At 33.9% G+C, this 10,349-nt stretch overlaps 1 protein-coding gene across 1 annotated transcript; it reads left to right on the top strand.

Annotated features, from left to right (window-relative positions):
* Positions 1-6,630: 6,630 nt before the first annotated feature.
* On the top strand, positions 6,631-10,348 carry LOC119667710 (ubiquitin-conjugating enzyme E2 25-like; the record flags this gene model as incomplete). The annotated part of the gene is made up of 4 exons (XM_038077018.1): positions 6,631-6,768; positions 7,338-7,748; positions 10,084-10,200; positions 10,277-10,348. Coding segments are annotated over exons 2-4 (351 nt in total), but the record flags the coding sequence as incomplete, so codon positions are not given.
* Position 10,349: the final 1 nt, after the last annotated feature.

Below are 10,349 nucleotides of genomic sequence, written 5' to 3'. Positions count from 1 at the left end.
TAACCTCCTTTCATAACAGCACGGTTGCAGGCAATGCTACAATTTTGGGTAAGGTTCCTTGGTGGAACTCGCAACTAGCTAATAAGCGCAAATTAGTAAGGAGCTTATTCAATAGAGCAAAACGCTCAGGTAGGTGGGAAGAATATAAAATTGCACTCACTGACTACAATAAATCAATCAGACAGTCCAAACGGACTAGCTGGCGAAGCCACTGTGAAAGTATTGAGAAGCTGCCCGAGGCTGCCAGACTACACAAGGCATTAACTAAGGTCAAAAATAACGAAGTAGGCCTGTTAAAAAAACCCGATGGCTCCTTCACTACTGGTCGTGAAGACACCCTTGAGTTCCTTTTGCAAACACACTTCCCTGGCTCCGTAATCGGAGCACCAACATCACAATCAAACAGAGAAGTTACTGCTCCTACACGTCAGGAAAACGCACTTTCTGGTGTTATCTTCGACAAGGACAAGGTGAAATGGGCGATAAGCTCATTCCTACCATTCAAGGCGCCTGGAGCCGATGGTATCTTTCCTGCTTTGCTGCAGAATTGCACTGATATCATTCTAGACCCATTAATCAAACTCTTTAGGGCATGTTTTATTATGGGTTATATCCCTCACTCCTGGAGAGGAGTGAATGTGATCTTTATTCCCAAATTGGGTGATAAACCTATGGACCAGCCAAAGTCCTACAGACCCATTAGTCTTACTTCTTTCCTACTAAAAACTGTTGAAAGGCTAATTGATCTGCACATACGGAATAAAATGGAACAAACGGTTTCTGTCCACTCCACACAATTCGCCTACTCAAAAGGCAAATCGACGGAGGTCGCGCTGTATCACTTGGTCAGCAAAATTTAAAACACCTTTCAATCTAAAGACATTGCTTTTGATAACATATCATATGAGTCCATATCCGGTGCATTGGCCCGCAAAGATATAGACTCCTGCACAATAACCTGGATAGATAGGATGTTACGTGACAGGAGCATATCTACCAAGTTAGGTAGTACTACCGTCAGCATTAGTGCCGTACGGGGCTGCCCTCAGGGTGGGGTTCTCTCACCGTTGCTATGGACGTTGGTAGTAGACGATCTACTAGTCAAACTGGAGCAATCTGGCTACCATGCCATAGGTTATGCAGATGACTTGGCAATCATTGTTTCCGGTAAATACGATGCCACAGTTACTGACGTAATGCAGGCGGCCTTACACAAAGTTTCGAACTGGTGTATAGAAGAAGGTCTAAATATAAACCCAAAAAAGCAGTAATTGTACCATTTATCAGAAGGTACAAACTCAATATTGGGTCCATGTCAATAAAAGATACGGCTATCGAATGCTCCGACGAAGTCAAATATCTAGGAGTCACACTAGATAAACGTCTTAATTGGAACACTCACGTGGACAACGTAATTGGTAAAGCCACAAGGGTCATGTGGACATGTAGGAACACATATGGTAGAACCTGGGGCCTTAGTCCCAGAATTCTCTCATGGATCTACCGTACAATGGTCAGACCCATTGTATCCTATGCAGCTCTTGTTTGGTGGAACAAGGCACAACAAAAGGATGCAATACTCAAATGCAATAAACTGCAAAGACTCGTATGTATAGCTATGACGGGAACTATTAGAACATGTCCCACGTCAGCACTGGAGTCCATAGTGGGTTTTACCCCTCTGCACCTCTTCATTAAAAAGACAGCGGCCTTGAGTGGAGCTAGGCTACACCCTGATATCAATATGCACGGAAGTCTTGACAGTCAAAACTCTATCTGCAGACTAGCATAGACCATAGAGATCGCATAGAGATCTGCGATAGGACGGATCGCATGAACATGGAACTTCGCTTCGGTAGAAAGTTCGAAGTCCTCATTCCCGATCGATTGGATTGGGAAAATGGCACTCCTGGAGCAGAACCAGAAGTGATTTCATGGTTCACCGATGGTTCAAAAACCAAAGAAGGAGTTGGTGCTGGAATATTTGGTCCTAACACCAGAATCTCGATAGCGCTGGGTATATGGCCCACTGTCTTCCAAGCGGAGGTTCACACCATCGAGGTCAGCGCTCGTATCAACTTAAACAACGGGTTGAAAGGCGCCCGCATCTGTATTTACTCAGATAGTCAAGCAGCAGTCAAAGCTCTATCCTCTTGGAGGTTTTTCTCAAAGCTTTTACTAGACTGCTTCGATGTGCTGCAGCAGCTAGCAAACAAAAACAAAGTGACGCTTTGCTGGGTGCCTGGTCACACAGGAGTAAAGGGTAATGAATCTGCCGACAGTCTTGGAAGGGCAGGTTCTGCCACTCAAATCTGTGAACCGGAACCCTATTGTGGATTAAGTTGGTCTACAACTAGGTATCTAATTGATAAATGGTTCTTAGCCGAGAGAGATCGCTACTGGCGCGACAATCGAGGTAACCGTCAGGCTAAAGAGCTGGTTCACCCATATAGTTATGGCAAGGCATCCCTCCTTAGCAGATCAGACTTGAGATTGCTGGCGGAATATTTAACGGGTTCTTTTAATCCGAGGAGACGGATTGTCGACTCTGCTTGGAAGCAGACGAGACTTCCAGTCACATTCTCTGTGACTGCCCAGCCTTGATCTGGGCAAGGAGGAGGTCACTGGGAGGAGGGCTGCTCTCTCCTTCTGACATTAGGTGGTCCTCAACGGACGACATTCTGGCTTTCATTCGAAAAACGGAATGTCTTCTGTTCGGTTAGGGTCAGTTGTAGCACAAAAGATCAATCTGGTCGCAGTGCTCTGCTCCATTGGGAGCTTGTACCCCGCTTATTTCTATTCTATTCTAAGTTAAGGTTCGTATTCGGAGCAAGTTAAGGTCCGTATTCGGAGCGAATAAGGACCTCAACTTGCTCAAGCTGGAAATAATCGTACATTTTGATATGGTATTAGTGCAATTTCTAAGACTGTGTTTGTTATTTTGTGTTGTGCTCATTTAAGTGTCGGTTCTATATAAAATCTTCTTTGATGTAAGTCTTTCTTCCATAATTCAAAAAAACGCTTCTTTACGTTTTCCGACCACTCGCTTGGCATCTATTCATTTTTAATAGCAGTTTCAAAACATAGTTAAAGAAAATGTCCTTAACCCGTTTATGTCCAATAATTTTTGTCGCACATTTTATTAATAAGACGTATATTAGTGTATTTTGACTTCCTAAGCAAGAATATAAGAACAATCTTTTGATTCGTGTTGACATTTTTTCGGAAAATGTCAAAAACCTGCGTTGCTTTATGGGTCGCCTAATCGTGTTTTGTATAAAAGGAAACATTTTTTTTTGTTTTCTGAGAAGGAAACACTATTTTATGAAGAAATAATGAATTTTTATTAAGAAAATCTGCAGGAAAGTAGAAAATTATTGAAATTAAATGAAAATGAACTGTTTTAGGAGTCAAAATTGTTCATGGTTTTGTATGATAGCTCAAAAAATATTTGACACAAAGTCCAACGTAGCATTTTGCACATGCTGTTCGTCCGCTAACTTTGCAATAATCACGAGCACAATGTTTACGATTGAACGGCACGACGTAGTGTCCTATCTATTCGTAATAGAGAGTGTGTTGAACTCGACCCGTTTGCTAGGAATATCTGTTAGTAGGTAACCGACCAGATGATTTGGATTTTGTACCATAATGTTTGCAATAGTATGTAACCAGCTGTCATCGAAATTCGAGTTGTGACATACTTGTTGCCGCTTTTCGATGAAGCTGCCAAGGATTTTGAAAACAAGCATCTATCAACCAGGTAAATATGCTGGACCACCATTTCTTTTCTCTGTAAGCAATACGGTATTGTACCAAATTTTAGTCAAATCTGTAAACATCACACATATATTTGTTATATTCTGTGATCGCAAAAGGGCGCGGTACATTTATTTTGCCTCTGTGCTGTTTTGAATAACTGTTTTTGAATAACAACATTTTTCTCTCCATTTTACCAAACTAATACCGTTGCTCTTCATCGTAATAGATTCCGAATAGCCGCTTTCTTTTCATTTTAAGTGTTTCTTAAGTCTCAATGGACAGTTTGCTGCAATGCGGTTCTAACGAACTGTTTATGTTCCATTATAACCACATGATTTGAGATACGCCAACAAAAAATAACTTGTAAAGAGATTATCGAAGTAAAATAAAAATGGCTATCCTTTCATCGATCATGCTGACCGAAGGTGCGACACATTTAACTTCTTATTCTCGAACGAGGATTCTTTCTTTGATAAATTTCAAAGTTCACCATATAGCTTGCAGGAGTATATAGCGACCGTCATCTTCTGTTACCTGACCAATATAATAAAGTGTTTTTTGCAAAGATAGACCATTATAAAATAAAATAATATATAAAATGTTAACTGGATAATGTAATGTTCATGAAAAAAATTCCATAAAAACAAAAAAAATACAAAGGCAATAAAATAAAATCGTAGTTTTTTTCATCAAAAACACATGCCCTAACGACCCATGATTACTATTAGGTACACTTACCGACATACCATATCGAAAATACAATTTTTTCAATTTTTTTTTTGCCCTTCACTTTGACTTGCGATAAAATAACGCATTAATCATATCTGTGGGTATGTATATGTTTGAGTATAATGTATATGTTATTCATGTGTATGTAACTTCTTAATTTGCATTACCATATGGTAAACGTGGATTATTTCGGGTTAATTTCGTTGAAATGAAACCTAAAATGAAGGGAAATTTCAAATGCAACTATACGAAAGATAAATTTTAAGCAAAATGTAATCGGTTATGTAAATACCGAAAATATTTTATTGGCAAATAATTTTATTATATTCGTTACAATCACTTCGTTATTCATTTATTTTATATTATTTTACGCACAACGTGAGGGTTTCACATTTGTGTGTCAATTCCGTTTTTCTGTCTCCCCTGCTTCGTATCAACTGTCATTCACCTTTCATGCTGCCTCGCGGGGCTGCATTCAGCTCAATATTACTCAGAGTTGCTTTTTTACTGTTACACAAAAGTTCAGTTAAGACAACGAAAAAGTGATATTTACTTTAAAAAACATCTAACTTTACTAAATTATACGGCATTTACACTGACCTGAAATGGCTTATTCTTGCATGCAAAATTTCAAGCGCGAATGAGATCCATTGGATCACATTCTGTATGAATGCGTTCCAACTTAGGTCGAATGTGTTCCAAGTATGTTCCAAATGCAAATGAATACATTGAACATACCCTAAATAAAAGCTTTTCATGCCATTTTGACAGTTTGAGGAAGCTGTTTATGACATATTTACAAAAAAAGGTGAACAAATGTTTGGTGGTTGCACTTCCTTAAAAACGATGCACCTCTTTTTAGAACTTCATCTTCCCAAAAAGTATTTAACGAAGTTAAAAATATGTTTTCAGTTTATATTGTAAGGTTTATTGTATTTAACCTTCATGTAACATTCTTTTGGCACAGGCCAAAAATCAAATCAACAGGCAAGTTAAAAAATCACCTGTTTCAAATGAGAACAAATGAATTACAACGAATGTAAACACTTTTGAATGGCTCATTTGAAATAAGTCATTTTCGGTTAATGTGAACGCCATATTAGATTGAATAAGATTAAATTATTTTCATCATATCAATATTATATGAATATGGTTTCATTAAAGATTTTGTTTGTGAATAATAATCCACATACCTGAAATTTACCAAAGGTAATAAAACTACTGAATGCTATCCCTTATAGTTATAATAATCAATTTTTAAAATTTCACTGATACAAATGATGTTTTGAGCATGTAATTTTTAACATTCAATTTGTAAACAAAAATGCGATTCTTTAACTTTGGACAGTACGAACACTTTTCAAATTAAATTAATTTCATTTAAACGAAATAAAGGAAATTTGGCAGTCTAAACATAGTATAAATCACGAAAAATTTTTTAAATATTTATTGTATATTTAGTTACTGAAATATAACTTTATTAAATACTTGTACATATTTCTTTTTGCTATCGGATTTTTGAATTCTCGGTGCTACTCATCTAAAATAATTAAACTGTACTTCAATATATGTCACAAAAAAATAAATATATATTTGAAATATTAAAACATATATTTATATATATACATATATTATATATATATCTTTTATATATTTATCAAATAAAAACAAAGATTTTATTAAATACTGCCTTCCTCAGTGGCTTTGTTCATAGCTCAGCTGTTTTTTGTTTACATTTTATAAATAAAACATATGACACATATTTTCAAAATTGATCATTTCCCTTGTGGAAAATTTATTTATTCACATATTATTTATTTTTTATAAATGAGCTTATTTATATGAACACACTTTGTATGGTAAGGTATATCATCCTTATTAGTGGCTATAATGAACAAAACCGCCTAAATGACACTATGTGAATGTGCTATAAAATTTCAGTTCACAACCCTGTTTTACTCCTAAATAAATTTGCTTAAAAGCAAACTTAAAAAGAAAGTGTTAGAAGTTGCTAACGCGACTACGAAATATTATACAGTTTTCAAATGCTTAGTAAAAAACTTATAATTAAATCAATGAAATTTTAAGAATGCTCAATAGTGAAAAATGTTAAATCTGAATAAATAGGTAACAAAATTATTTCAGTTCGTGTCACTTTTTTACATAAAATTTTTATTTGTGCAATATGTGAATTAAAAAGAGATAGAAAGCGATTTTTGTTGCAAAAGCTAGAAGCAGAACGAAGCTGCCAGGTACAATATAATCCAATAACAAAAGGTTTGCATTAAATGCTGATCAATTTTGAGCATATAACAAAGACAGATGTTTTTTTCATTCACTTCTCATATTGTTGTACGGATTTTTTTGCAAAATATCAGAATTTCGTTATTATTTTTGTCGTTCTAGAGTTATTTATTGAAATTTCTCAACTAAAAAAAAGACTTTTGCAGATGTGTGTATATATGTATGGTAATACCTTTCTGGTTCCTACCTTATTCCACATTCTTGAGTATTGTGGTTTTGATTTCAGTTTTCGTACTGTTGGGGAAAGTGATTTTGGTTTGTCCCAAGTCCTTTACTCAAGTTTTTTTGCATAAAATGCGTACAAATAATTGTAAGAGAAATGAAATTTGTTATGTTAATTAAGAAATTGCTAGGAATCTTTGAATGAGATTTTGTAAATATTTAAACTGCTTATCAAATCGGGTTCTCTATAACTTTGTATCTGTTTTGTTTCATGCGTCGTGCATTTTGTGTAGTAAATAAAAAAAAATTGTGTTAATTTAGAAATAACAAATGAAACCATTCAAATGTTAACAATTTTATGATTGATTTAATCATTTCAGTGCAGTAGTTATTCCGATTTTATAGTTAAAAGTGAGTTGACACATAAATAAATTTAGACGGCGAGTTCAGTGTTCTAAACACCGAATCTCAACGAGCCAACCGTCTCTAAATTAATTTAGTGAACTCAAAATATTGGCTTCAATTCGCAATAAAATAAATCGTGAAGCAGAACATTTATGAAAAATAGCCTTGGATTGTGCTACCGAGTCTAACTGCCCACACAAGAACCCACTTTATTTTGTCACGAAATGGCATGTTTAAACACTTTAAAGTTAGAAATAAAAACTCTGGAAAAAATATTTACTAAAAGTCATGAGCGCTTCCAAATTCTTAACTCGAGTGTGGACGAACTGACCTGTCGGTTTATTGGGAGAAATGGAAAACGATATGACATTCACGCAAATATAACGGTAAGTAAAATCAAATACTAATCAAGTTTCAATACTTATTTTCATATGATAAATGAACAATTAAAAACCATAAATGCTTATTTAAATTTGGGATTGATAATGAAATTGGACTAAGAAGCATTCAAATTTATAAATCTATAGATAGATTCAGATACATCTGAAAATTGCTTGTTGAGATTCGGAATGTAAAAATATCTTCGATTTTTATTAGATATGTAGTGCAGTACCTATATTCACTAAGGAAATAAATAACAACTCTACTAGGTTCAATAAACGGGAATATTTTTATTATTTAATATGAGGGATAATCAATATGTATTGTTTTGAAATTCTAAGTTTGAAATATTCCTAAACAATTATTATAGGGTCAATAATCGATACTTGGGGTTCATATATAAATGTTTCTGATGATACTTGTTATGCATACATAAAATATTTTGATGGTCGGTTTAAGTAATATCTGCATATTCTAATTATTTGGCTACAACGACTGTCTCTTCCACAAAATCTTTAAAAGCTGTATCAACATCGTGAAACTCAACCTTTAATAAAAATTTGAAGCTTTGTGCATTACAAAGAAATTGGCTATTTTCCGAATACATATAAAATTCGTGACATTTTAGACAGAAACTTGATTTGTTGACGTCGGATTTGCAAAACTTTAAATTGTAGAGATAAAGATTATTGAGAACTTATAACAAATTATAAAAAGTTAATATTTTGAATTAAGAGGCTAATTGCTTCAAGGTGAAACGCATGGAGAGTTGTAACTAACTGGATAAGTTTTGTATATAGAAGTTCTACTGTACATAGAATACAGTTGCCGCGGAGACTTATTTAATCATACAAACGTGTTTGATCATCTTATGCCCAAGGGACTATTAAATTCAAGTCACTGACGACTTTCTCTGTAGTCCAATTGTTAGAAATGCAGAAGCCAGCGTCCATAGTTGGATAGTGGATTGGAGATCCGTGGGAATACTGTGGAATACACGCTCCCTAAGTACAATTAAATATCAAAACATCATATTAATGGTAAACATAATCTCAATGTTTCTTAAATAAAAGCTGTAATAAAAAATACAGTAAAATTGCTTCTGAAGTAAATAATTTCAAATAAGAGTCTTTACAACTGATTGCTAGATGTGCAAATTTTACGATTGGATGGGTACAATTGGACCACATGTTTCAGTGGGCTAAAATTGCGGATATCTCTACAATGTCGTTTATGTTTGTTTTTATTTTATGTTTTCTTTGGCTTCACTTTTTTAATGAAGCGATAATGTCGAAAAATCTGGTACTATTGCATAAAATAATGATATGAAAACAAAGGAAACAAATGTTGAATTAATTCTACAGTTATTTGATAATCCTAACAAGATATCAAGAAATAATCGGGCAAAGCACGTACTTCAATATCCTGATTTAAAAGTATTGTACTTTATGACAATCGTTCTGCGAGTAGAGACCAAGCAATACGAAAAACACCAAAAATAATGTTTATGAAGTCACATCTTCACAAGTGGAAATTGCGGCTGGTTGAACTAGTGTTCAGCGTTAAAATATTTGAGTTGAAAAAATGGCTAAACCATATACCATTTATTTTAATTACACCTTCGAACCAAGAAGGTTTAGATTAATTCATTTTTTTGTTTCAAAGAAAATGGTTTTTGTACAATTCGGTGTTATCATATTTCTTAACCAATATATTTAAAATAACTTTCTTGAATTAAGTGCTTTATTTTACGACGGTTCATATCAACTTCGTTTGGGTTGCTTGGAAAGTAAATAAGTTCTTTTTTAGTGAAAACAAATACCGGTTTTCTTATAGTTATATCAAAATTGTATGAGTTTCACATTATTTTGGTGAAACAGGTCAACTTATCTATTGATCTCTTAAACGATTAATACAATATAGCCTATTTTGTAGTTAAACAATGATATTGCTCGGCGTGATCAGTACGTTCTTTCAACAAATTTTATCAAGAGTGGTGATTCACTAATAATACACAATTAATAATTTTTTTTATTAGTGAAAAAGTAAAAATGCCGAAAAAGCTACTCTTTTTGTATTCCTATTTGAAAAACCATTAAACAATAGCTTTTCCGCAAAATAAAAACTTTTAGCTAGTAAGTAAACCGTTTTATATTATATTATATATTTTATATGCATTTTCAGTTTTAAAATGGGTACAAAAAAAAACTTTCAAGTCCTCTATTAAAAATAACAAACTTACTTTTCGAAAATTCTAATATCTCATATATGTTTAATCCACTCTAATTAAGTGAAAGTATTCTGATCTTATTAATCGAATTTATTGTGTTATTAATATAGGAAACGTATCCATCTTCACCGCCTGTCTGGTTTGCTGAAAGTGAAGAAACTAGCGTAACAAACGCCGTACAAATTCTTAGCAATACAAATGGACGTGATAATCATGTAATAAATCAGGTAAATACTGAAATTACTGTTATAATAAATATAATAATTACAAATAAAAAATATCTTTAATAAATAAAATTTTAAGGTTGGCATTTTATTACGTGAACTATGCCGCCTGCACAATGTTCCACTGCCACCAGATATGGACAACCTTACAA

The sequence above is a fragment of the Teleopsis dalmanni genome, chromosome 1 (genome assembly GCF_002237135.1).
Source record: "Teleopsis dalmanni isolate 2A chromosome 1, ASM223713v2, whole genome shotgun sequence".
Taxonomy (NCBI): Eukaryota; Metazoa; Arthropoda; class Insecta; order Diptera; family Diopsidae; genus Teleopsis; species Teleopsis dalmanni.
The sequence above is the reverse complement of the archived record's forward strand: the minus strand, read 5'-3'. Positions and strand labels throughout refer to the sequence as shown.